At 40.1% G+C, this 26409-nt stretch overlaps 7 protein-coding genes across 10 annotated transcripts in view; 1 reads left to right on the top strand and 6 right to left on the bottom strand.

Annotated features, from left to right (window-relative positions):
* Positions 1-1630: 1630 nt before the first annotated feature.
* Positions 1631-2183, bottom strand: LOC6042920 (histone H3.3A). The gene has a single exon (XM_038255922.1). It carries the CDS (start codon positions 2122-2124, stop codon positions 1714-1716), a length of 411 nt encoding a protein of 136 aa, XP_038111850.1. The 5' UTR covers positions 2125-2183; the 3' UTR covers positions 1631-1713.
* Positions 2184-3878: 1695 nt separating this feature from the next.
* Positions 3879-6583, bottom strand: LOC6042921 (dynein regulatory complex protein 9). Of its 2 annotated transcripts, XM_038258344.1 has the most exons (6): positions 6184-6583; positions 6028-6126; positions 5674-5966; positions 4374-4682; positions 4139-4315; positions 3879-4023 (listed from the first exon to the last, which is right to left on the bottom strand). In XM_038258344.1, the coding sequence occupies exons 1-6, from the start codon at positions 6541-6543 to the stop codon at positions 4017-4019; spliced, it is 1245 nt and encodes a 414-aa protein (XP_038114272.1). In that variant the 5' UTR covers positions 6544-6583; the 3' UTR covers positions 3879-4016. The 2 variants fall into 2 exon arrangements, with proteins under 2 accessions (XP_038114272.1, XP_038114273.1); XM_038258345.1 differs by lacking the exon at positions 3879-4023 and having other exon boundaries at positions 4135-4315.
* Positions 6584-6732: 149 nt separating this feature from the next.
* LOC6042922 (dynein regulatory complex subunit 2) lies at positions 6733-18608 on the top strand. Its single transcript, XM_038252037.1, has 3 exons — positions 6733-6941; positions 15850-16326; positions 17541-18608. Exons 1-3 carry the CDS (start codon positions 6801-6803, stop codon positions 18513-18515), a joined length of 1593 nt encoding a protein of 530 aa, XP_038107965.1. The 5' UTR covers positions 6733-6800; the 3' UTR covers positions 18516-18608.
* On the bottom strand, positions 8081-10279 carry LOC6039296 (filamin-A). Of its 2 annotated transcripts, XM_038252042.1 has the most exons (3): positions 10068-10279; positions 8858-10008; positions 8081-8791 (listed from the first exon to the last, which is right to left on the bottom strand). In XM_038252042.1, exons 2-3 carry the CDS (start codon positions 8935-8937, stop codon positions 8410-8412), a joined length of 462 nt encoding a protein of 153 aa, XP_038107970.1. In that variant the 5' UTR covers positions 8938-10008; positions 10068-10279; the 3' UTR covers positions 8081-8409. The 2 variants fall into 2 exon arrangements, with proteins under 2 accessions (XP_038107970.1, XP_038107969.1); XM_038252041.1 differs by having other exon boundaries at positions 8858-10279.
* On the bottom strand, positions 12752-13512 carry LOC119766705. Its single transcript, XM_038252040.1, has 2 exons — positions 13066-13512; positions 12752-13007 (listed from the first exon to the last, which is right to left on the bottom strand). The coding sequence occupies exons 1-2, from the start codon at positions 13405-13407 to the stop codon at positions 12813-12815; spliced, it is 537 nt and encodes a 178-aa protein (XP_038107968.1). The 5' UTR covers positions 13408-13512; the 3' UTR covers positions 12752-12812.
* LOC6042923 (general odorant-binding protein 71) lies at positions 16321-17392 on the bottom strand. The gene has a single exon (XM_038252038.1). The coding sequence runs from the start codon at positions 17311-17313 to the stop codon at positions 16411-16413; it is 903 nt and encodes a 300-aa protein (XP_038107966.1). The 5' UTR covers positions 17314-17392; the 3' UTR covers positions 16321-16410.
* Positions 18609-19927: 1319 nt separating the features above from the next.
* The window catches only part of LOC6042925 (switch-associated protein 70), a 42059-nt gene continuing 35577 nt past the window's right edge, over positions 19928-26409 (bottom strand). Inside the window, exons 2-4 of one of the 2 annotated variants that reach the window (XM_038252036.1) lie at positions 23113-23424; positions 20454-21896; positions 19928-20396 (exon numbers count right to left, since the gene is read on the bottom strand). In XM_038252036.1, coding sequence (XP_038107964.1) covers positions 20295-20396; positions 20454-21896; positions 23113-23211 — 1644 coding nt within the window. In that variant the 5' untranslated portion in view covers positions 23212-23424 and the 3' untranslated portion in view covers positions 19928-20294. The remainder of the gene's footprint in view (positions 20397-20453; positions 21897-23112; positions 23425-26409) is intronic. The other variant, XM_001870830.2, reaches the window with a different exon arrangement.

The following is a 26409-nucleotide window of genomic DNA, read 5'->3' as shown; positions in this document are numbered from 1 at the left end:
CTTCCTGGAGCAGCAGTTTTCCGGCCGTGAAGCTCGTCCGACGAAACAAACAGGTATCGAAGACATCGTGATCGGCTTCAACCGACTCTGGATCGCACAAATTCATCCCGGCAGCGGACGTCAAAATCAAGCTCGAGGGCAACACCATTGAGTGGTCCAAGGTGGTGACTTACCTCGGACTATCCATCGACAGCAAGCTTCTCTTCAGGGAGCAAGTCGACAAGACGGTGACCAGGTGTAGCATCTTGCTACGATCCCTGTTCCCCCTAGTCAACAGGAGGTCTCGTCTCTCCCTGAAGAACAAGCTCGCTGTCTTTAAGAGCGTCGTCTGTCCAATGATCGACTATGCGCAGCCGGTTTGGGGAAGCTGCGCGAAATCCCATCGAGATCGGCTCCAACGGATACAAAGTAAGTGGCTAAAAATGATCCTGAACGTCCCGTTCTGGACCAGAACGACCGAAGTTCATCAGCTGGCGGGCGTGGGGACCCTTGACGCGCGCTTCGAGAACCAGCGGGCCAAATTTCAAAGAAGATGTGCGGTGAGCGACATCGAGGTGCTCGGAACATTCGTTTTTGATTCCCCTAGGTTAAGGTTAGGTTAAGTAGGTAGGCTTTTAATAATTCACTTAACAGTCGGTCGTAAATCCCGCAAAATGTACACCAAATCACACAAAGAACAAAGCTGAAAAGGAAACTCCTGAGCATTTGAATTGATACTAAACCTCCCTTCCATCCAAAAGGGTTTCCTGAATACTGATATAAATACATCTAGCTTTTAGTTAGGTAGGATATTTTGATAATTCAAACCAAACATGAGCATCTTAAATGCAAAATGTAAACTATATGAGAAACCAACCATGTACAACACGTACGAAAAACTGAAATTTAGATGAAGAGAGAATTCTGTATCACTATCTATGTAAATCGAGCCGGGTTGAGCAAAAGAACAAATAAAAATTGATTGAATTGAAAAAAAAAAACAAATCTAGCTTTTGAAAGTTTACGTCGGCATTTGAGAAGCTCACATTTTGCGCCATTCGATATCTATTAATAAGATTTTAAACAAAAGCCGACTAGATAATGTTTGAAAAATAAAGCATTTAAAAAGTATCACTGAGATTCAGAATATAAAATAAACAATACATTTTGAAAACATTAATTGTCACCAAGTGCCTTAACTTTAAAATTAAAATTATATTTAACCATTTTGTATTTGTCTTTTCAAAATGCATTCATGAGTACAGCAAAGACAATGTTGCAATAAAATAAATCACAATAAAATTACTTACAAACACTCAGAAAATTACTCATTATCGCTCCTCAAACACATGGAGGACTCATGAGCGAGTGTTTCACACAAACCAAAACATTTATGCTGCGTCCGCCTGGCCTGCAGCATAAATGTTAACGGACAAACAGGACGCCTCCCCTAACTCCCGATATGAAGCGTATAGGGCAAGTTTTGGCGCAACTGTACCCTTGCTTGCGCGTCGGATAGCAATTAATTGCGTCTCGGAATATCCTTCGTCTGATTGGGGGAAAAAGTGTAACGATTTGCGATAACTAATTGAAAGGATTTTTTTTCGGAGTTGTGAAATCGTAGAATTTATTTTTCTGCAACATACTCTTTTGAACTCTTTTGGCTGGTCCTGAAAAGGACCTTTTGTGTTGTTTGGGAAGGGTTGATCCGGTATAACAAAAGAAAGCTCCACTTTAGGCACGCTCTCCACGGATGCGTCGAGCCAGCTGGATGTCCTTGGGCATAATGGTGACGCGCTTGGCGTGAATAGCGCACAGATTCGTGTCTTCAAACAGTCCGACCAGGTACGCCTCGCTAGCTTCCTGCAGGGCAGCAACGGCGGCACTCTGGAAGCGCAGATCCGTCTTGAAGTCCTGGGCGATTTCACGCACCAGCCGCTGGAAGGGCAACTTGCGGATCAGCAACTCTGTGGACTTCTGGTAGCGACGGATTTCACGCAGGGCGACCGTTCCGGGACGATAACGATGGGGCTTCTTGACGCCACCGGTTGAGGGAGCACTCTTACGAGCAGCCTTGGTGGCCAACTGCTTCCGAGGGGCCTTTCCTCCGGTGGATTTACGGGCGGTCTGCTTGGTACGAGCCATTGTTGTCTCCCTCTAGAGGTGGTAGGTAATCCTTGTTCCGAGTAGTTCACACACTGAACATCGATACGACACTGATGCTGACCGTGGCCAACATAGACTCTTTTATACCGCACCGGCTTGGCGGGAAAATTTTCTACCCCTCGGTGTAAATATTTCTGCCATTCCTTACGCGTAACGCATACATACGCGTGAAGCAAGGATATGTGCTTTACCACGAAGAAGCTAACTTTCTTTTACCTAACGTAGTGATGTGATACTGACTTTATCATAAATAAAAATAAAAATAAAAATAAAGTTAAAAAACAATTAAAATATAATTTCGTAAATGTTGTCAACAATCTGCATAACGATTTGAAATCAATTTTTTTAAACCTCTGCCTACATTTTGGTTGTGAATCTTTAACTATCTTCAATTTATAAATTGTAACAAATCAATTGGAACAAACTTCCATTAAAAAATTTCATTTAATTATTTGACAAAATGAATCGTTTTTAAAGTTTCTCTAATCAATTGGAAAATAAATCTGATTAATTGAAAAATACCAATCATTTCGTTATTCCTCAATTTCTAATTCTAAATGATGCAAAATATCAGAACAAAAATTTTATGTTTAAAACAAATGCGCATCAAATCGACGCCATTTTGTTCTGACGTTGTAGAAAACCGTTGGAATTTACTGTACAGTACAAGTCACACTCACCTCAACTGTAGTTGTGATTTAATGTCTGATTATGTTTAACAAGTAGGTTTTTATAAAACGTGAATACGATTGTAATAATTACATAAAAAATAACATAAAGTTTAGGCATTGCACATTGGTTGTAATTTTATATTACAAATTTTGATAATTTTTGAATGAAATTTCACATCCGTAAAAAATATTTTTGCCTATTCTGATAATCTTAAGTTGTTCATACAAGCAAGATTTTAAATTTCCGAGCATTTCTCAACTTTCAGTAAATTCCCCCCCCCCCCCCCTGGAACTTTCCCCCTTCCTCTGGAACTTTCTCACCAGCACAACGTGGTCACAGATGCAACAAACGGCACCCTTTTTTCATAAAATGCATCTAAAATGCGCATTGTGTTCTTAAAGAATGGCGAGGGATGATTCCGCTATGCGCATTGGTCGTAGTGTGTGTATTTGTGATTAAAAATTAGGGAACGCTCCTGGAAGGGTAGCTTTGCGTATGTACGCCTTAAGGTTAGATTGCCGTTAGAGGGTAGAAACTAGATTGAGCAAAGGACTATGTACCGTAAAAATAGGCGCCAATAGAGGGAACTTCAGAATAGGGAAATTATGTACAGTTCTTTGCTGGTTGACCTTGAGTTGAGTCTTCCGGTAGAAGTTTGGAATGAGAGATTTTTGGGGCTGGACAAAATAGGTAGCAATCCATGAATGTGAACTTTTCTTGCGGAATGAAATCACGAATAAACGCAATCATATATTTATGACTTTAAGTTAAAACCAGTAAGTAATCAGCACTTAAACAATATTTAAATAATTGTTTAGTTGAGCATTAACCGAGAGTTACCAGCGGAGCCACGTTTTCGGCGTCCTTTTTCTCGTTTACATAAAATCAGTCCTTTCTCTATCATCGTTGATCGGAAGGCATGCCGCCGGTTAGTGTTCGTCGATTGCAAACATCAAAGCGACACGTTTACATTGATTTTTTTTTAGAAAATTACACTATATTTCTTTCTTTTGTGTCGAGTTATGAATTATCTGGTGATATATTGAATAAAAGAGCAATGCTACCTAAATCAAGTTTTAATTTCATGTCAAAACATTTCACACTCATAAAACACCTACATATAAAATCAAATTGAATGCCATCACGATAAAGTCATCCAAAATCTTGCCCAAAAGAAGGAACCATAAATACTACTGAATTTACTTCCTGCAAAAGGATTAATACTTTCAAAATACTGTGTAAATTTTTGATTAGTTTGATTTTTTGGATTGTTTTTTTTCTGCCAATTTCCGATAAAGAGAAATACTTCAAAATAGATTACTTCTTGCCCTTTCCGCGGCGTCCTCCACGGCGTCCCCGCATTTTGCGCTTCCTCTCGGCCACGGAACGCCAGGCCCGTTGGAGAACCCGGGCGGCTCTGCTCATCATGAACGCTCGAACCAGCTGCAGTTGCGCTCGAAGCTCGTCAAGCCTGCGTTCCTCAATTGCTTCGTAGTATCTGCGAGGATAAAACGGGTTTTTTTCAATGTTGGTCGCCACGTTGAATTTCAACTCACTTCTTTTCCTGCGGATCGAAGACCGTTCTCTTCCACTCGTCAAACTCCTCCTGGCGAGCTCTCAAATTGTCGTCCAACGCGTTCAACTCCTTGGTGCGTTCGCCAGCGTCCTTGTCGTACTTGTTGAGCAACAGTTTCAGTTGCTGGGTAAGCTTGGCTTTCTTGAGTCGATTTTCCTTCTCAACACGGAGATCCTCGTCCAGGGTATGCTGGTATTCCTTCGCTTTCAGCAGTGCCTCCTTCTGAAGTTCTTCGTAGCGTTGATCGGAGCGTTCAAAGTAGCGAAACATTTTCTGGTCCGATTCCTCACTTAAAATGAGATTTTCAATGTTATCGATGACGTTATATTGAAGGCTTTCTCTAATGAAATTATGAATTTAATTTGATATTACCAAATTAACGTACAAGGTGCGGAAACTAGTGTGAAAAGCACAGCCAACATTTTAATAATTGTTTTCAGTTTTTAGTGAACAAAATATTGACAACTTTCTTATGTTTTAGATTGAAGAAAGTGCCAACATTTAAGCTATAGTATATGATGAACGTTTTTATATCGGCCAAGCTATAAATTTAAAAAAGTGTTTTAAAAAAACTAAAAAATATCCAGTGTGATTTAGATTTTTTGAATCCAAGGTGGCGGCCAGAATGGCGATGATAAAATATTGAAAAAATGTAAAAAAAAATGTAATCGATATGTTTCAATTTAAAAGGCGATTGGGGTCGCAGAACTCGAATTTGATGTTTAAAGTAAGAAATAAAAAAAAAAACATAAAAAATGTTTTTGGTCTTGGTTCGATTATCCGAAGTCTCATACAAACCTTCGGATAATCGAGGTTTCAAATAATCGAGTCTGTTTTCATTTTCAGTCTCCTCAAAAATCATATAAACGTTCTATGTAGATTATGGATGACCCCTTACATGTCGTCGAATTGAGCAAACACTCAGAAAAAACACATATTTTTTAAATAATGGAAAGGCCTCAGCCAACTTTGTCCTGATCAAAAATGTCTAAGAAAAGAAAATGTACCCCGATTTGACACAACAAAATTTGAGAGTTGATTCGATGCAAAAAAAGTTGTTGATTATACAAAATATTTTGTTGAATCTAACCGCGTACAAGCAGATTCTACAAAACATTTTTGTGCGTGAGGAGAAAAATATAATAATAAGAAGATTTACATAAATTGTTTGCTTATTTTAAACGACAGAAATAGAAAAAACTAAATGCATAAATAGAGTTTGGAATAATTTCAAAATAAGAATAATTAAAAAATAAAAATGGTAAAAACAAATTTCCCACATGAATGCGTTTATCTCGCGCTTGCTCTGCTGCTCCAGCTGCTTGATCTCGGCCTTGTACCGCTCAATGATGGCGGTCTTCTCCTCAATCTCTGCCCGGAACGAGGTTTGCTTTTCCTGCAGCACCTGCTCTATCTTGACAATTTCCTTGATATTACGCTCGTTCGTTTGCCACATCCGGTGCAGGATCTTCTCCTTGGCCAGGTCCTTCTGCGCGGTCATCTTCATTTTAGTGATCGTAAACTTGCGAAACTCGCGGATGTTGGACAGGAACTTCCGGTACACTCCGGGTAGCTTTTCGGGAATTAAGTGCTAGTTAATAACTTACTAAAAATGACTAAAAAGGACACGTTACGTTCTTCAGATGACCAGCGATGACCTTGTGGAGTTCCTTGTTGGAGACCATCTCCACCAGTTCGATGAACTTTGTTGAATGGAATTGAAAATCTTCCAACTAAAAGAAGATCTATTTAAATAAACCAATACCTTGATCAACTAAACATGATCCCACATTGACCACTTCCGGAACCGACCCACCGGTGTCATCCTTTGTCTTCATGTACTTGCACAACAATCTCAGCACGTCCTGTTCCCCGGCGTCAAAGTACTTGTCCATCAGCTCCTGGTCACGAACGATCACCGGCAAGCAGAACAACACTTCCAACGTTTCACTCATTTCCTGCAGGATCAACGTGACCCGATTGATTTGAATGTTAAACTCAACCTTTTGCAAACTTTCCGGATCGTACGAGTCATGCTCGCCCTCGCCGTAAGCCATGATCTCCAGCCGGATTTTTTCGATCATATTTTTAACGGTTTCGATGTCCTCCTCGGAATCACCGGAGAATATTTCCTCAATTGTGTCCGCCATCGCGTGGGTTTTACTTTAAACTAAAATGTATTGCTAACAAGCTTCACGAGTCGTATCGATTAAACATGGTCACTACGCACGTTTCCAGAACCTGTTGAACGGTTCCCCCAATTTCCAGCCGTTTCCTCAGCAACACCCCACTTAAAATTTTTGTTTAACAAACGAAATAACTAGAATTAGAGGATTTAGTTCACATTTGCTGGTCAGTTGGTGCAATTTAATTATTCGGAAAAGTAATCGTTTTAAAACATTTCAAAATGGGCAAGAAAAAGGGAGGAAACAAGAACAAACTGGCCAAGATGTCCGAGGAGGAACGGGCCAGGTACCTCCAGCATCGGGCAGACATGGAAGAGGAAGCTAGACGCCGGAAGCAGCAACTGATTGCCACTTTTATGAAGGTATGTACTTGAAGAAATGATTTTCAAATGATAAATAAAACCTAATACCAAAGTAAATATTTTATGTGTTTAGGCCTGGGTTTAGGCGACTCACCGTTTGCCTTGTCAAAGATCTAAATAATTTTGAAAAGTATTGTTCTATACGATAAAAGTGCTGAAAATTTAAACTTTATAGCACTCATTTCAGTTCTGTTATTCTTGGTACAGAAATGTAGAAATTTTCCGTCGTAATTTCTATCGTAATGTCCATATAGTGTGTATGTATGATTTCTATCTACCATCGACAAATTATAACTTACAGTTGTAGAAGAACAGTATCTAACTCCATCGTGCCTCTAATGTTGCCATATTAGCACTTTTATGCTCAGTTACAGCTCATAAAAAAACGTTACTTAATCCACCTTAAGGTGGTTGGTGCCTTCTTCACATTTATGTTGTATTTTATGTTGTATTTACAAATTATTTTAAGTTTTTTTTTAATAAAATTATTATTTTTTTCATTTTATTTTATTTTTTTTTCATTTATTTTTTATAATTATTGTTTTATCAGAACAGAAATTTTCAATTCTTTTTTAACCAACTCTCAAAATAAAGGAGAAAGGGGGGGGGGCTGTAATTGAATTTGAAAGTGCTGATATGCCAACATTAGGTGCACGATGGAATTGCATGCTGTCCCCCGAGTTTCAGTAAACAATGTCTTATGAGTTGTATATTTCAGTAAAAAGTTTGTGTAAATCTTTGTCGAGACAAAAGAGACAAAATGAAGTATTTGGCAACATAATTAATACAGACTTTTTCCAGAAGTGCCGCAGACACTGCTTAAGCAATGTGGCAACCGGGCGATATGCATACTGTCCCACTCAAAGCGTTCCGTTTGAATTCCGTTTAGAATTCCGCTTGAGCGAAAAAAGTTCGATTCGAATTCTAAACAGTGTTCGTTTAAGATTCTAAACCGCATTCCGTTTCAAACGCAACAACCGGTTCCGTTTGAGTTTTCGCCGCAAATCGGTTCAAGCGGAATTCAAACGGAATCGAAACGGAATGGACGGGTTACTTTTGACAGCTGCTTCTTCTTCTTCTTTCTGGTTTTCTTTTTTTTTTGGTTGAACCAAACTTCAACCAAAATTAATAATTCAACCTTTTTTTTTCATTCACAGCTAATTTTATTTGTTTTAATTATAATTAATCATGAAATCAAACGCTTCCCAACCCCGGCTCCCCTTTGTTTTTAATATATTTTGAAAGATTAACAGTAAACATATTTCCCTATAATATATAGCAATTCAGTGCACTCCGTTTCCCCTATATCGATCGGAACTTCTTCATAGACTTCGTTAGATTCCGGGACCGTGAACCTTGACCTTGTCCGGTGACGACGATCCCGAACGGTGATCCAGGAATGTGCTCCTCAGAAAATCAAATCGTAGTTTCGTTCTCTCCAGATAAGTTGGCATGCACCTACTGTACGTCACACGAACCGTCCCGAATGACGGTGAAAGACCACCAGCTTCAGCACTACGAGTATCCACCGTGAAGGTAGCAGGTTGTTAGTCCAGGCCTTGTCCAGCTCTGGCCCGAAGTTACGACAACGCAACGGATCACATCCGGATTTGACGTTCAAGAAAAATGGCGATCCCGGCACGGGGACACTGTCGTAAAGCATGTTAATCGTGTGACGAAAAGCTCCAAACGGAGTGTACATGATCCGGAAGATGTCACTGTTGTCACTGGGCATCTGCTTGGTCGGAATCTCGTTACAGCGTGGATCGAAGATGTTACAGGACAGCACCGGTCGGTTGGGGCATTCATAATGACATAATGAAGTAGAAAAAGCACCGTTGTCAGCGTCCCTAGAAAATGTTTAGGGTTTAAAACCGTTAAATCGTTATAGAAAATAAATTCAGATGGAAAGGTACCTGGCACAAACGCTGACTACATTTCCGGATCCAGTGGCGTTGAGACGTTCACACAGAACGGGTAGCTCGGGATGGGACATCCACCGTAATTGACCTCGACGAACACAGGGATGTCGGTAGATTTCGTGGAGTGACCATTCTCGTTCTTGGTCATATTGTGCTGCAGCAGCGTGTTGACGAAGACCTCTTTGAATTTTACCTCGAGCGGTGCTTCACCAGCGTCAACGGTGAACTCGGTTGGTTTGAGTTTACTGCCTACCGCGACCTGTTCTTGGGGTGAGCGTGAGGCAAGGCGGCTACTATCGTTACTCCCGACATGCTGCCCCCACTTCTTATTATGTTTAGGCAGCTGCTGCGGAAGAGGACGACGATGACGAAATCATGTACACAGCGCCCGATTCCCGCTGGCCACTGTAGTGGTGCAAGGACGATCCAGACGGGGCCCACGAGAAGCGTTTGTCCGCCTGGGATATTCGTACGCGACGCGGTCGGTTCCTACGGAGGATGTTGTTGCTGCTGCAAACCGTGTTGACGCGCTCTTGACCGGCGCGGCGTAAAACCATCAAATGGTGCACTTGCGAGTCGATCTTCTGCTCGTCTCTCGTCTAGAGCTTTTCCACGTACAGCAACGGTGCGGAATCGACAATCAGCGAGTGTGGCCCGTCTGACCTGCCGTCACCCGCTCTGGGCCAGGCAGCGTTTAGTTGAATGGCGTTCGTCAGGAGCATCAGCTGACTGGACGAGAGTTCCACCATTGAGGCCGGCACCGGCACGTTGAAGTCCTGCTGCGGTGGCTGCATCGAGATCCGGTTTGCCATTACTGTACAGGCCGGAAACGTTACGACCCCGGTAGGTTTGGTAGAGGTGAATATCGTAGGTAGGTCCACGCTCACGGACGATTCGCAGCACCTGGTTGTTGAACGTGATTCTTATGTTCTCAGTGGCTTTTGGGACAGAGTTCGTCATCAGCGTGCCGAGCAGCTGCCTCTGGTATTGCACCCGTACCTTCAACAGAATTAGGTTCTGGCGAAGGTGCAATCTCACCGGTCGTGACCTTTTATCCTTCGATTTGACAGCAGACTCTTTATCACGTAGATATCTTTTACCGGCTCCTTCTCTTCCTGCTTAGTCGGTTCATTCACATACAAGCCCTGAATGAGAAGAATATATTTAGATTATAGTAAAATCTTTAAAATAATTAAATTCTTACCTGTCCGAACTGGATCTTTATTTATCCAGGAATGCTCAGGGACCTGGTTGCTTCGGGTACGTTCAAGAAATAAATGTACTCCATGCCGATGAACTCGTCGCAACGCAGAACAAGAAAAGATAAAAATAAAATAACTTATTAGAAAAGTGTAATTATTCATATATAAAACCCCTTTTTAAAAGCAGGTAATAAAAAATCTGAGGATTTAAAAATATAAGTCATCTATTACAATAATATATACATAAAAAAAATTAAGATTATTAAAACTCAAGAAGTTAGAAACTGCAGGAGTATGGAACTAAAAAAAATTAAATTTAAGAAGCAAAGAATTAAAAAAAGTTTGAAAATGTTCAGAATTGAAACAGTAAAGAATTTTAAAATTTCAGATGTTTAGAAGTAATGTTTTTTTTAATAATTTGAGGATTTTAGAAACTAAAATGAAACAGTAAAGAATTTCAGAAGTTAAATATTTAAGAAGTTAAAAATTTCAGAAATCATGAATTCTAAAAAAAATCGCAATTTAAAAATGATAAAATTTCAAAAATTTAGGTGTAGCCATGGTAAGAATTGAAGAATTAGAGAAATATAAAAATACAAAAAAAAACAAAAGTTGAAAAATTTTATTTTGATTATTTTTTATTTTAAAAATTCATAATGAATGAATGAAATGATGAAGTTAAGAGTTAAAGAATTGAAGAACTCAAAAACCAAAGAATTTAAAAATATAAGGAATTTTATTAAATTTTAAAATTCAAAAAATCAAGAAGTTGAAAATTTAAAAACTGAAAATAGAATTCAAGCATTTAACAGCTAAGAAGATAAAATTTAAGGAGTCAAGAAGAAAATTAAAAATTAGGAACTTTAATTTTTTTAAATATCAGAATTAAAAAAAAATAGGAGTAAGGAAGCCAAGCATTTTACAATTTCAGTTTTTAAGAAATTATAAAGTTGAGAAGTTATGTTTTTTTTTAATTTAGAACTAAGAATTTTTGGATTTAAATAGTTAAGAATTTAACATTTTAGAATAAAAAAAAGTTCAGTGATTTAGAATTTTAGAAATAATGAATTCGAAACTTTTAGATTTTTTAGGAATTTAAGAATTAAAAAAAAGAAATCAAGAATTTCATAAGCTGATTTTTTTTAAATTTCAGTTTTTTAAGGAATTCAAGAATAAAAAAAAATAAGAATTTCAGAAGTTAAATAAATTTTTAATTTCAGAATTTAAAAATTAATATCGAATTTAAGAAAATAAAAAGCAAGGGATTTAAAAATTTCAAGGTTTTAGAATTTTTGAATCTAAAAAATCTACAATTTAAGAAATTTAGAATTTAAGAAGTAATAAATTTAAAATTTAAAAAGTTTCACAAATGAAAAATTCATAAGTTTTAGAAAATATAAATATAAAAATTGAAGAATTTTTGAAAATTTAGAACTCAAAAAGCTCAAAATTTCATGATATTTAAAATTTTAGGCTTTAAGAAGTTAAAAATTAGATGATTAAGAGTTAAAAGTTAAGAGAAAAAAAGGAAGAGAAGAATTTTAGAATTTACAAATTCTAGAATTTAAGAACTTAAAAATGTAAGAAACTGAGAAATAAAAAATTATTAGTGGTGATTCCGGTCCCTGTCTTATTTACCCTGTCCACGCCGTCTCGATGCCTGCTGACCGATGGCGACGGCATCGGATTGTCAGCGCCGCATGACTTGTTGTTCTACTGCGTCTCGTTGAGGTACATGTTAGAAGACGTCACTTGCCGATCCAGACCATGTACGGCACAACCAGCCGTCTTGGTTCACCGACGGTTCCGACTCAGCATGTACGAGTGAGTCCGGTTTCTGCTCTTTTGGAATGGTTCCCTCGCTGCTACTGCCCTCCCTCGCTGCTCGACCTGATGGTCTTGACGTCGTTTGTACGGATCCACGTGCAAAAGCTGCGGTTCCCGATTCTCAACGCCGGCAGAAAGAATGGCCACCTCAAAGGAACGGCACATGACCGATTCGGGGTTGTCGCTGTCGTCAAACTAAATGGACAGGCTGGATTGTTTGTACAGGATTTGGTGATTCTGACACTCGACCCGGTAGGATCACTGAATCGTCCTTTAGTCCCGACGTGGCACAACCGATGTACTAGACATCCTCGACGATTTTTTGCACCTCGGTCGGTTACATCAGCAGCATGCGATGCGTTTCTCCACGGGCTCAACCTAAAACGGAAACCGGAGTTAAAAATCAATGTTGTCAAATCCTCTACCATAACTTACCTTTCTGTTAACAGATTCCAATCGCCGTTGAGTCGAGCTGCGGCGGGAGTCTGCCAGCTCCAAGGCAACTCGCCTACACCACTTAGCATCCGGTCAAGATCACGAGCCGATTCGTCTAGGATGTTCATTCCAAGGAATATTGAATTGATGAGCGCTCCGTTTAAGTCCTCCGGTTCAAGGTACTCTGCCAGATCTGAGAAACCTGGGCGAACCGTTGATTTGTGCCCTGAAGTTGCCTTCAGCTGCTTTCTCACCATCTCAGACTTCTCAGAAACCAACGAATCGCGTCTTAACCTGCACCTGCGTCATCTTCGATCGAATGCCGTTCTCGATGAGCTTGGTCAGGCATGCCAGATTTTGAAGATTTTCGGGCACATCACAAAAACGCAAATGAGTTTAACTTGATGGCAAAATAATATTTAACAAATCTGTTTTTGGCAAAAGAAGCAAAACATAGTTATCTTTTTCGTGAGTAATTATTTTAATTAAAAATCATCGAATAACATGGCAAAACAATACGTTTGAGCATTGAGCCTGTGCTCGAAAATCTTCAAATGTGGCATCCCTGAGCTTGGCGTCCGCTTTGCTGATTGAGCGATGTTGTTTGACACTGGCTTGTTTTTCAGGCTCGAAATTTCTGGCGCAATTTGTCGTCCACACCCGCCCATCTTTGACGTATTCTGAAAGATAGTAAATCGTTATTTGGGGAAAAGATTTATAAAAAAGTTCAGTTCTCACCGTACGCCACGCTCCATGCTTTAAGCCTGTTTCTTTTCCGCTGGGTTGGTTCTCGCGGTTCTCGCTCGTCGTCCATTCACTCTGTTCCTCGTCGTCCCACTTGCCGCTTGCCAACGGGCTCTTGATTGGGGCATCCTTTAGGCCGCCCTGCATTCCTTGTTTGTGCACATGGCGTACCCTCGCCGGTCGAACCACGTGCGCTGATGGCTTCGTTCGGTCTGCCTTCGTCGAAGCAACCAGCCTCGTTGACATCTCCTCTGGTGAGCTCGTATACGGCGTTCCTCGATTTGTGGCGCTTTGGAGTGCCTTCAACTTGCTCTGGTCCAGTGGTGACACAGTCATCACTAAGACCAGCTGATTCCGGCCGCTCGTGAAGCTCGTGAACGCACTGGAAGTCCTTATCAGTTTCGTCTTCCGCCAACCAGCGTCCCACTTCCGGACCCAGTGCCTCACTTCCCAAATGGGGCTCTCACATTCATCTTGAAACTGGAACCTTGGAACTGGAATCTTGAACCTGGAAATGGAAAAGGAGATAAAATTCTGAAATCAGTTTAGTTGAGGTTATGTCACCAGAGCGTTACCGTTGACAGTACGGAATGATCTGAACCGCAGCAGGCTTTCCGGAACATGAACCACCAAGGCATGCCGTGACCTAAAACGGTCACACGAATCCTTGAGGCCGGAACAGGTGGATAAGGGGAAAAGGCACTTATCGTGCGTTTGTAACCCAGCAGCGAGTACAGGAAGTCGGCCAGGTCTTCCAGCGGAGCACTATGATTTGAAAAACGTCGAAACACCTAAATAAATTCATTGTTTGAAGAATTATCGAAAACTAGAAAGATAACTATAATTTTTACTCACCAGTCCCATTCCGTTCCAAAAAAAAAACACGCGACAGGCCTGAACATGTTTCGGGCTTTCTTTTTTCTTAACACTTTGACGTTTGGTTCAACAAAACCGCTTCGGCGAAAATTGGCGAAATGTCATCGAGGTTCCACCATACACCAGCAGGTGTCGCCCCTGTACAAAAATTGCTCAAACGGAATCGAAGCGGAACCCAATCAGATAATCCGCTTAGAAAAATTCGAAGCAATTTTCGAAGCGGAATTCGAAGCGGAATGAACCCGTCATGCGGAAAACGGTTTGATTGGGGTGCGACTCTCGCGCGTAAGCAAAAATACCCGTCCTTAGAGTTTATTCAAAAATCACCCTTTTTGTAGCTACAAAAAACTTTTTCATGGCATAACTTTAAAAATACTTCACTACACAGAATAAAATTTATTAGGGTCCCCAAAACGAACAGAATAAGGCGGATCCGGCCAAAATCGGTTCAGCCAGTTCTGAGATAATCGTGTGGAAAAAAAATCATGTCTACACACATCCTCACAGACATTTGTTCAAAATTTGATTCTGAGTCGATAGGTATAAGTGAAGGTATACCTAGGTAGGCTAGGAGGTGTATTTAAGAAGTTCATTTCGAGTGATTTTATAGCCTTGCCTCAGTGAGGTGAGGAAGTCAAAACGTTTTCAACTGAAAACGAATGAAAAATAGCTCAATAGGAAGTGAGCAAGTAAGTTTCTATCAAAATATTTTCAAAATAAGTTGTGAAAATCAGCAAATTGTATGGAGTTAGGAGCGAGTACATAACCTGCCAAACATACGAGAATTTTCTCTACGATTTAAATTTTTATCTCGATCGTGGATCCCGAAATTACGATCAAAATTTGTAATTTCAAAAATTCAATAAAAAATAAAGATAGAAAAAATTTAAAAAAACATAATTTTAAATCATTTAAAGATTTGAAAGATTAAAAGAAAAATATTTCTTTTTTAAAAAGCTATATTTTTTAATTTAAAAAAAAGCAGATTCTAAAAATTTTAAGAATAAAAAAATACTTAACATTGAATTATTTGGTACATAGTACCAAATCTAAAAATCTAAAAAAAAACTTAAATATTAAATAAGATCGCTGCAAATAATTTTAATTTTTCATGGCATTTTTTTAATTTATTTTTTTATTTTTTGATATTGTTTATTTGTATTTAATTGATGCTTCGCTTCGAACACATATCGACATTTTCTCGATCGTTAGTCGTGGTTTTGTGGATAGAGGATCGAGAAATTACGATCAAATAATTTGAATCTAATATGGACATTTGAATCTAATAGGGGACAAAAAAGGAAACTTTTTTGCATTATCCTCAATATTACCTATAGACAGCAAATTGATCAGAAAACCCCATCCCAATGTACAGATTTTTAGATATTTTCACACCACTTTTCTATGGATAGCTGCCAAAACTGCATGGAGACTAGGGTGGTTCAAATTTATGTTTTCGTCATCGATTACTGGTTTTAATTGTGTGGATCTAAAAAATTGTACGGAAAATATGTTTGGGATGAGATGCTCGAATTTCTGAAATTCAGAATGTTTGAATAACTCTAATGATTGCTTATATGAACGAACCAATTATGTAAAACTTCAATGTCCGGATATGAAGAATTTTGTACTCTCATATTTTTATTTAGCTTGCTGAGATTCCTATCTAGATATTTCAAATCTGGAGTTTTTTTTTTTTTTGAAAAGGTCCAATAAACCAAATTTCCAGTTTTTGCTTTTTGGGTGTTTTTGAAACCGCCTTGAGTCAGGGGTATTAAAAAACACCCAAAAAGCAAAAACTGAAAATTTGGTTTATTGGACCTTTTCAAAAAAAACTTTTTTTTGGTTTATTGGACCTTTTCAAACTCCAGAAATATTTTCCTCAAAATTTATCCCCACCAGAACAAACTGAAGCGCGAGGATGCCTTTTCGAGGCTCAACCTGGCCAAAATCAACCAGGAGTGGCGATCGATTTTGCGCAACATAAAGTGCAAGGAAATGCGCAACGAGATCGAACAGGTGGAAAAGATGTGCACCGAGTGCATCGAAAACAAGAACGGCATCATTCGCCGGCTCCTCTGCGATCTGGACGAATCAGAGGAGATTTACTCGACCATGCTGCACGCCCACATGGAGAAGATCGAAAAGATCATGAGCGTCCACGCGGATCGGTTGCGCTTTCTCACGAAGCTGTACGAGGTCGAGAAGCGGGAGATCATCGAGAACTACGACTTGGAGATCGCGAACTATAAGGCGAAGAAGTTTGGGCTGCAAAAAGAGCTGGAGTGCGTGTTTTACGGATTGGCGGAAAAGTCGAGGATCGATCGGCGGCAGGCCGAGGAGGAGCACATGGCCAAGAAGGATGAGCTGAAGAACTCGGTAAGTTGCTCTTTTATTTGTCTTGTGGGTGCAGTGTGGAGGGACATTGCGTATTGCTTGCGTGTGCGGGTTAAATCTTAACTTCTAGAACATAATCGCTTCGTTTTCCCAATCGTTGCAGTTGGCTTGACCCCTTTCAGCGAGACACGTGACGAACTTCATCGAGTAGTCACACTTGTCCTTGAGTTTGTTGTCCATGCCGATCATGTGGAAGCACTCCTGGATAGAGTCTATGTAAAAGTCCTTCAGCTCGTGGTCTCGCAGATCTTTGGTGACTACGTGGAGAACCTTGTGCTTGTCCGGGAATCCTTCGCTGTTGGTCATTTTCATCTCCTGGAAGAAACACTGCATCAGGCAGGCTCGATCACGTTCCGGGTTTTCGGAGGAGTTGGTTGAGCTGTTGTTAGCGCCAGGGTTCATGAAGGTCTCCCGATCGCGGTTGTAGCGATCGTTTTGCTGATAGCTGTAACCGTAACCACCTTGAGATCCATCGTTGTAGTACTGCCGTTTGTATCGTCCGCTCTGCTGGTTCCGTCCATCACCACCTCTTCTACCCGGCCCATGCCCATTGTAGTCCCAATCCTGGTCTCGATCATTGCTCTTCTTCCGGTTGCGTCCCTCACTCATACGACGATCATCGTTCTTTCCGGAAGATCGCGATCCTCCGTTCCTATCGCCATCACTGTTCTTACCCCTCGCGTCATTCCGATGCGATCCCTCACTCTGCTTGGCACCGTTTTTACCATCCTGCTCATCACTCTCCGTATCCGAGTACGATGAGTCGTAATCCTCGTACTCGTCGCTGCTCTTGTTCTCCGCTTCGGTCGTAATCTGTTTCATGCACACCCGGATCACCTTCCGCACCTCGTCGCTGGACGGTCCATCTTCGGTGCGGCATTTGAGTGCCGCGGTGTCCTGCAGTAAGGCTAGCAATGCCACCAGCACGAACAGCAGGACCACCCGGCGGCGATCTCCCATGGCACTCATGCCAAGCGTTAGTCACTCATCACTGAGCGAAGCTCACTTGAAAGCGGTTGCGGAACGTTGACTGTGCGACCGTGATCGTTACGAATCGGTGTTTTATAGGGCGAGATGATCTCTCGGTGGGACAATCAGTGTCAACTTGTTGTCACTCAAGTAGATCATGGTTTAGCGCGTAATTGGAGTATTGTAATGTTCTATTATGTAATTCATAATTAAATCGCATTTTACAGATGATCTTGAAGCTGGAAATGATCACAAAGGAGCGCGAACGTCACATGGAAAAGCTGTGGAAGGAGTTTCAGAAGGTGCTCAACACGTATCTACGCAACACGGAAGAGTATCGCAACGAGTACAGCAAACTGCGTGATCAGGACTCGAATGACACGCGCCACATCCAGAACCACTACGTGGAGGTCGCACGGCTGAGCGATTTGATAGCGAACCTCCGACTGAAGCTGACGACAATCCGAGATGAGCACGAGTTCAACGTGAAGCAGCTGCAAAAGTCCAAGATGGAACTGCAGGAACGCGTTCGGAACGTCAAGCAGGAAATGGAAATCGGACTCAAGATGGACGAGGAGAAGCTGAAACAGCTGGCCGTGTGTAGTAACGGAGCGCTCAAGTATTTGCAAAATTTGCTCAAGCGAGGCAACGCCATCCTCCAGATTGCGACGTTCTGCAAGAAGTTTGAGACGGAAAACGAAAGTCTGCTTCCGTTTGTTCACAGTGCAGTGAAGAGGCAGATGTTTGAAGTGGACGAGGATGAGCTAAAGGAACCGTCGACGGAGTTTGACGTGTTCAAGAAGGAGACGTTCGGTATAGCGAAAAAGTTTGAAAACTTCTGGATGAGATTCAACAAGGCGCGTATCGATTGCGCATGTCTTCAGGAGGAGAAGCAGCAACTGCTGGAGGAGAACGAACGGCTTAAGAGTCAGCTGAAGGAATACCTCATCACGGTCAACATAAGCAACGGGGGATCGCTGGAGTCAAACGAAACGCTGCTGGCTCAGCGGCCAAGTTCCATGAAGGTCGAGAAGGTGATGCATATAGATTTGAAGCTAAAGGCCGTTAGATTCAGCAAAAATGGGCAACGCAGACCTGTTACGTGCATTGAGGGTAATTTGAGCAATGCGATTAGAAACGATAAGTTGCTTGAGATTAAGAATAAACCAACTGAGCTGTATTCAGTTGTTCAGCAGTCCTAAAACGGTTTTGAAAAAAACCTCTGAATTGAAGAAAATTAATTCTAGAACTTCAATTGATTAACAATATGTCAAAAGAAGAAAACCTAAAAAAATAAACAAAAATTATCATGATCATAAATTAATAAAATAAAAAAATATAATTTAAAAAATATATAATAGAAAAAATTAAACATAAAATATAATTCAAAAAAATCCCAAAGTTGATATTTTTTTCAAATCTTATCAGGCTGGTACAAATTTTATTTAAAGTTTTTGTCCTCCCTTCAAAGTTGGCCCGAAAAATCAGGGGGCAAAAAAATATTTTTACAAAAAACTTCATTATTTTTATGAAAATTTAAGTGCAATTAGTTAAAATCTATTTAAAATTAATTCCCCTGCGTTTAGAATCATTTTTAGCATGTTTGGGTTGATTTAAAAATCTTTTGAATTTTTGAAAATTTTCCATGTCGACTATCGCTAAAGTTCTTTTTCGCTAAAATTTTTGTTTTCGTTTTCGGGGGTCTCGTGGCGCAGGGGTAGCGGCTTCGGCTGCCGATACCGATGATGCTATGAGACGCGGGTTTCGATTCCCGGCTTATCCACTGAGCTTCTATCGGATGGTGAAGTAAAACGTCGGTCCCGGTTTCTCCTGTCTCGTCAGAGGCGCTGGAGCAGAAATCCCACGTTAGAGGAAGGCCATGCCCCGGGGGGCGTAGTGCCAATAGTTTCGTTTTTTCATTTTTTTTGCCCTCCCATCAACTCCGGCCAGAGCCGAGGGACAAAAACTTTAAAAAATATTTGCATCGGCCTAGTTTATTAAAAAAAAATCTCAAAAATTATTGAAACTCTGAAAAATTAAAATTTTTGACTTTTTAAAATTTAACAAAATTTTGAAAATATAAAGGATGAATATTTTTAAAAATTGCAAAAACTCAAATAGTTTTAAAAATGTTTAAAATTAAAAAAAAGACAAATGTAAACATTGGGTGTATCCCGCTGGACTTTGACATCAAGTGTGAGAGGGATACACTCAACGTTTACATTTGTTTATAGGACCAAATAAAAAAGGGGAAATTGAAAAAAATTAAGAAAACCAAAATTTCAAAAAAAGTTTTAAAGAATTATAACTGATTAAAAAACTCAACACTTAAAAAATCTTAAAAATTAAGGATTCAGAGGATTAAAAAGCATTTAAAAAACTAAAGCATATTTTATTTTAAATCCAGGTTTTTAAGCGAAGATGGCGCTCGAATGGTGAACGCCCGAAATGTCAAAATCGCGCAGTAGCACCAACATTAGAAAAAAATATGGCTGTCATGCCATGGCACACTTGTTCCGTAATGTTGGTACCACTGCGTGATTTTGACATTTCGGGCGTTCACCATTCGAACGCCATCTTCGCTTAAAAACCTCGATACAAAAAGTGAAAATCTAAAATCGTAAAATCAAACCACAGCGATGGAGATGCCCTAGGATTGAAATTATCACAATTTACAGAAAATGCTACAGTTTGAGTGTTAAAATGGAATGTTTTTTGTTCTTTTTGTGGCATAATTTCCTAAATATTGCTGCACGTAAAAAACGAGTTAGTTGGGCACCGTTGACAAAGTAATAAAACGTTCTGAATTTCTTACTGCTAAATACACATAGATTCGAACGAACAATAATTTAATAATTTACACCAGAACGGAAAGAACGCGTCCCTGCCTAGGAATCTCTGCCTAGTGCGCGCCCATTAACGTAAAGCAAGAGTTTATACTGGCACTGCTCGAGGACTCGAGAACCTTCTGTTGGACGGAATCAGCGCGGGACGGCCACCACCACAGGCCGATCGGACGCCACAAAGGACTGCGTTCGGCGGATCATAAAGTCTGGTGCCTTGCGGTACGTCGGAGCCATGGCCTAAAATGAAAGAATTACTTTAGTATAGCTTTGTGTAGATATTTGGGGAGAACCTACTTGTAATTTCGCCTCGACAATACCCTTGTTCTCCTCGGACAGTGTGATCTTTTGGCGGGCCATCTTCAGCTCCCGGTCGAGCTTTTTGCGTTCATCCTCGAGCTGGCGCAGCTTCTGTTCGGCGTCCCGGAAGCGTGACTCGTTCTCCTGCTGGCGGTGCTCGAACTCGATGCGTTTTTGTCGTTCCAGTTCGAGCAGGTTTTTCTGCTCAATCTGCAGCTGTTCGAGCTCTTCACGTTTTTCCCACTCTTCAGCCAGAACGCGGGCTTGCAGCGCCCGGACAATCTCCTCGTCGCGTTTGGCTTGAATTTCATCTTCGAGCATTTTCTCCAAGCACAGCTTCACGTCCTCTAGTTCGGCCACTCGGCGAGAGTCTTCCCGCGCGACCGCTTCGTACTGTCGAGCCTGTGATTCCGCGGCCAAACGGGCCAGCTTTTCCTGTTCCAACTGTACGTTGGTTTCCTGAAGTTGCCTGAGGTGGATGCTACGTAGCTGTTCCTCTTCCTGACGCTTTCTGGCCTCCAACTCACGCTGTTGCTTCCTCCGGTTGACGGCGTCCCGCTGGAAACCTTCTCTACCCGTTGAGTACGTAATGGCCAACTGCAGTGCCGAGATCCACTGGAGACGTGTCTTGTGATCCTGCGCGCCCAGCTCGAACGTTCGATCGCCTGAGACTAGTGTGAACTTTTGAATTCGCTCGATCTTCCCCGAGGACGAAATGCTTGGCTTAACCATGAACCTGGAGTTGAGTGCGATCGTGCCGCACACTTCACGATCCGTGTGGTGTTTGTAATAAGTCAACTCACATGGCTGCAGAACGAAAAAGTACTCCCTGAACGTGGGAAGCACATATCCTCGCCTGAACAGATAACCCTTCTTCACCACGTCCATGATCAGCGTCTGATAGATGTCTCCGATCGCCTCGCAGATCGATGCTACGTAATCGTTCACCTTGTCATAGTCTTTGAATCTCAAAATCTCCAGAAACTCGTTAAACTCCAGACTGTCGTCCGACTTCTTCAGGTAGTCGTACTTTTCCTCGTTGTTGTAGTCCAAACCGAGTGAGTTGAGCAATTGCTTCACCACGATCAACGCCTCCGACGGGTGGATCTTGACCGTAAACTGGTTGTCGTCCAGATCATCGTTGTACAAATCCGCCATCATACAGAAGATCCGAAACAGCTGGTAGACCGCTTCCTCGTTGTAGTACGCATCGTTCATGTGAAAGTCTTTGTGGCAAACCAGCCAGCACACCTCGTCGATTTTGGTTTCGTAGTTCCGCAGCAGGGACAGGGGCAGCTCGGCGGACAGTGAGGAGAACACTTCCTGCCCGAGGTAGTAGAGGTAGTGGTCAAAGTTGAGCGTCGGCGTGGATCGGTAGTGGTCCAGGCCACGCTCGACGCCGTACAGATCCAACAGGGTGGCGATGTTGGCCGTGAGGACCTGACAGGGAAAGGGAGAAAGGGTGTTAATGATTTACAATAAAACATTCCAAGACTTCCCTTGACCTCTCGAGATGACCAAAAATGTTGTTCCAGAAACCTTAATACATATTATACAATTTCAAGAAGTATATTTTTAATTATATAAATTATACAAACTTTTGTGAAATCTTACAACAAGAACACACAAAAATTCAGATATCATTAAACATAACATTTAGAATTTTAGAATCATAATATTTTTGAGAATTTTGAAAATTTTGAGAATTTTGGGAATCTTAGAATTTTAAAATTTTAGAATTTTAAAATTTTAGAATTTTGAGATTTTTTAGAATTTTGAGAATTTTAAGAATGTTAAAATTTTTGAAAATTTTAGAATTTTGAGAATTTAAAGAATTTAAAGAATTTTGAGAACTTTGAGAATTTTGAGAATTTAAAGAATTTAGAGAATTTTGAGAATTTTGAGAATTTAAAGAATTTTGAGAACTTTGAGAATTTTGAGAATTTAAAGAATTTAGAGAATTTTGAGAATTTAGAGAATTTAGAGAATTTAGAGATTTTTGAGATTTTTGAGAGTATTAGAGAGTATATTGAGTATTGAGAGTTTTCAAAATTTTGATAATTTTGAGAATTTCGAGAATTTTGAGAATTTTAAGATTTTTTAGAATGTTGAGAGTTTTGAAAATTTTAGAATTTTAAATCAGCTTTTGTCGTAGGAGAATGTGTTTTAAATGGTTGGTTGCTAATTTCAATGAAAAATAACATGTATTTCTGATTTCAAAATACAAAAAAAAACTAATTTGATTAATTCAAAATTTAAAACTTTCAATGTTGTCAATTTTGAGAATTTTAAGAATTTCGAGAATTTTGCGAATTTTGAGAATTTTTAAAATTTTGAGAATTTTGAGAATTTTAAAAATATGGAGAATTTTGAGAATTTTTAGCATTATGAGAATTTTAAGCATTTTGAGAATTTTAGAATTTTAAATCAACTTTTGTCGTAGGAGAATGTGTTTTAAAATGTTGATTGCTAATTTCAATGAAAAATAACATGTAATTCTAATTTCAAAACACAAAACAAATCTTATTTGACTAATTCAAAATTTAACACTTTCAATGCTACAAAGTGGTCTCGAAGCATTCTAGGGGGATCATCTTGAATGTTTTTGATTCTACCTTGTAAAATTGCTACTTAAAACATACAATAATCCACTCACCTTAAGTTTCGACTTCCCCACGAACCCGGAGCCGTCCTGCTGGAGGGTGTTGAACGCGTGCCAGATGCTGTTGGTGACATTTTTCAGCAGCGTGGTCATGGCTGATAATTGCGCGTAATTTTCTTCCTCTGTCTGGCTGGATGATGTCTGCGGATCCGGCTTAACTTTTTGCTTGTTATTGTTTGCAACAAACAGTTCACTGAACACTTTTGTTTTCCTGTGCACTTATTTCATGATTGGTGCTTGCTATGTTTAAACTGTTTTAAGAACTTTTTGTATTTTAGCACTACGATTTTAACCTTTTTTCTTCTGCTAAACACCAAAAAAAGCATTAAAACGGCTAGTTCTCACGATTGATAAGAGAGCACCTATAGCTTGAGCCGCGGGTTCACCCTGACTGTTGAGCAATTATTTCACAAATAGCTGTTCAGAGCTGTTCCAAGACCTCATCCAAATCATATTTACATATTTGGAGCCTCTTTCCATGTGTAGTAGATATACTGGTATTGTTGTTACTTGGCTTAGCTGGTGCTGTCGGATGGAAATTCCTCAACCGGTGAATATCTCGTCATATCTCTGTTGTGAATGAATCATCCCCCGGACCCGTGCCGTGTAGCGTAGAACTTGGCCAACAGTGTTGTGAATGCAACGTGCAATAGTGTTTGGAACACCTTGACGTCAATCGTCGGTTTACGTCGTAAAAGGTTCTATTATGCCCGTGTGGAGTGACATTCTTCGCTGTTGCATATCATGGATTCACAACCAAGTTGGAGCAAATCTCTATTGTGCATGGCGGATGACCTATTGTGACCAGTGAATCACTCAAAAACGTCATATGATATGAACGGGATCGTTTAGAAGTCACGATCATATTACGGACCGTGACAAGGTTGAGTGCACGTGGGCAGTTAAACACACTTGAAACAAAACCAACTGCTTTTCATAACCGTGATCGAAAGCCTTCAAGGTTACATTAGCACTGTGGTCAACGGACTTCCATTGTGGCTCATTGGCTCATAATAATCAATTTATCAATTACCATATAAATCGCAAATGCTTGATCCCCGCGCGTCGCCGCGACAATCGTGACCAGGTAATTTGTCCATCATGATAGGTTGAGTGAGCCAAAAAAAAAATACATGCCTCTAAGCCCAACATTCAAGCTTCCGGCGTGGTTCAAACGGACAGGCGACATCCTCCGTGGCGGCAAAATAACGTTTGCTATCTTGTGTTGTAGATATTGTTGTTGCTGTTGTTGTGTCACATATAAGGGCATAAACTCATATTTCTCTCGGCGAGACGTGACCCGTAGCGCGCAGCTGAGATACTGACCTGCGGAGTACCGTAAAGATGTGCTATTTTGACACAGCTGTGCTTAGGCCTTAAGCCTGCTTTTTTATTTTGGTACACAGTAAAAAAAATGTGTAAATTTCGAAGGTGTAAATTAGGAAGGTTCTATATTATAATTACACACTTAGATTTTTCTACCGAATTTTCACTTGCTGAACGGTTCGGTAAACCGAAAATTACGAATTCGGTTAAAAATTACCGAAATTCGGTAACAAAGTTCATTATTGTTCATCGTACAACCGAAACTCGGTAAAATTTTGTTCATTTTGACAGATGGTGTACCGATCTAAACTTAACCTATTTTTCAACTACGGAATTCAGTAAAAACATCTTGTTTTAGAAAAACATTCAAATCTTGATTCAGAACATTTCAATAATAGCATGTTTTTTGTGTTATTTGTAGAAGCCCCAAAAGTGAAAGACACCATCTACGACATTAATAAAAATCCGTTTTTTTTTTCTTCTTAAAAACAGCTTATGTTTTTTCTTAACTGCATATTAGCATACAACTAATATATTACTCTTCTCATTGAAAAGTGCCAGCGACAAAATTGGGCGAAAAGTTCATCGCCCGGAGATCGCGAGTTGGCGCGAGCGAATGAACACCGCGAAAAAAGATTCGGGGGTGCATTGGGGTTAAATGATTATTTCGTTATTCGGTTTAATTAGAAAATAATAATTTTTTCGTAAATATCGCTACTTTGATGCGATGTAATTAATTTTTACAGTAAATTAGGCATTGTTACATCAAATTTTACCTTTCAAACGCACTAGAATGGCCAAATTTTAAAACAACAATGTTTGCCAATTTGACCATTTTACCCCCAATTCCCCTTGTAGAACAAAAGAAAAGTTCATCCGCGAACTGTCAGCAGCACGCTGTTTTGTTTGCTAGATCAACATTTGGAAATGTCGAACGTTGAAGGAAATCGCTCAAAAAATGGAAATTAACCGATTTCAAATGTTTTGGCCGCAAATGAAAGGTAAGCGTGGCTAATTTTTTATTCCGATCTGTAAAACTTGTTCTGGCGAGGGTTCTGGGCACTGCGGCAATCGATTTTAACGGCGGGTTGCTTCCGGTTGCATTTAATTTGCGGAGAAGGTTTTTCAATCCACCAGGGGCTTATTCGGGGGCAACAGTTTCGGTAATCCGGAACTTCCGGTAAGTTTAATATTTGCAGTGTTTAGCATGAAAAACAAACTTAGGCTAACCACTTTTTTCGAAAAATCATAACTCCTCGCCATTTTAACCGATTTCAATTGTCTTATGCGCAAATGAAAGGTGATAAGTTAGCCTGTCAAAGAAAAATAGTAAGAAGTTTCAAAAATCTAGCCTAACGTATGGAAATGGCGTATGAAACTTTAAAATGCCGTTTTGACGGTGTCTGGACCAAAGAGCCTATGTCTGGAAATATTTTTATCGGATTCCCCGGACATTTTTACATAACATACTGAAAAATGGGAGGAGTTCATTAACAGGATTCCAAGATATGATTTTTTGAAAATAAAATCCGTGTTCTTCGACGCGCCGCGCGCAAAAACCGGAGAATGACGAAATTTGCAAAAAATCATCTTTTTTCACTAAAACTGCGATAACTTCAAAATTTCAACGATGACATGTCTGGGTACCAAAAGTTGCGTCTTTTAATTAAAACAGTTTCGATCCCCAAACATCTATACTGCCCCTGATCGCATAAATGTCCCATATGCATTTTCATCGGTTTTGAGTTAGTGGTGCAGTTTTGTTCAGAATCGCGAGATCTTTCAGAAAAGCCTGTAACATCCAATACTTTGTTCTAGAAATCAGGAGGAAATCAAGTTTTTTCATGAAAACTTAACACGTAACCTTATGTGTGGGACAAACTTCAAATGCGTTTTTCTCAGCTTGCTGTTTTTGCATATGGGACATTTATGCGAACATGGGCAGTATAGGTCATCGCTGAAATT

The sequence above is a fragment of the Culex quinquefasciatus genome, chromosome 2 (genome assembly GCF_015732765.1).
Source record: "Culex quinquefasciatus strain JHB chromosome 2, VPISU_Cqui_1.0_pri_paternal, whole genome shotgun sequence".
NCBI lineage: Eukaryota > Metazoa > Arthropoda > Insecta > Diptera > Culicidae > Culex > Culex quinquefasciatus.
Note: the sequence above shows the minus strand (reverse complement) of the source record. Positions and strands in the feature narration are given on the sequence as shown.

Excerpts from the sequence above, each read along its gene's own strand:
- LOC6042920 (XM_038255922.1), bottom strand. The coding sequence starts at position 2,124 with ATGGCTCGTACCAAGCAGACCGCCCGTAAATCCACCGGAGGAAAGGCC.
- LOC119766705 (XM_038252040.1), bottom strand. The coding sequence starts at position 13,407 with ATGACTGTGTCACCACTGGACCAGAGCAAGTTGAAGGCACTCCAAAGC. Across the intron at positions 13,008-13,065 it reads AGCATGGAGCGTGGCGTACG|AATACGTCAAAGATGGGCGG; the intron begins GTGAGAACTGAA and ends ACTATCTTTCAG.
- LOC6042922 (XM_038252037.1), top strand. The coding sequence starts at position 6,801 with ATGGGCAAGAAAAAGGGAGGAAACAAGAACAAACTGGCCAAGATGTCC. Across the intron at positions 6,942-15,849 it reads TGATTGCCACTTTTATGAAG|AACAAACTGAAGCGCGAGGA; the intron begins GTATGTACTTGA and ends TATCCCCACCAG. Across the intron at positions 16,327-17,540 it reads AGGATGAGCTGAAGAACTCG|ATGATCTTGAAGCTGGAAAT; the intron begins GTAAGTTGCTCT and ends CGCATTTTACAG.
- LOC6042921 (XM_038258344.1), bottom strand. The coding sequence starts at position 6,543 with ATGGCGGACACAATTGAGGAAATATTCTCCGGTGATTCCGAGGAGGAC. Across the intron at positions 6,127-6,183 it reads CGGTTCCGGAAGTGGTCAAT|TTGGAAGATTTTCAATTCCA; the intron begins GTGGGATCATGT and ends ATCTTCTTTTAG. Across the intron at positions 4,316-4,373 it reads TTCGATCCGCAGGAAAAGAA|ATACTACGAAGCAATTGAGG; the intron begins GTGAGTTGAAAT and ends TTATCCTCGCAG.
- LOC6039296 (XM_038252041.1), bottom strand. The coding sequence starts at position 8,937 with ATGTCCCATCCCGAGCTACCCGTTCTGTGTGAACGTCTCAACGCCACT. Across the intron at positions 8,792-8,857 it reads GTAGTCAGCGTTTGTGCCAG|GGACGCTGACAACGGTGCTT; the intron begins GTACCTTTCCAT and ends AACATTTTCTAG.
- LOC6042923 (XM_038252038.1), bottom strand. The coding sequence starts at position 17,313 with ATGAGTGCCATGGGAGATCGCCGCCGGGTGGTCCTGCTGTTCGTGCTG.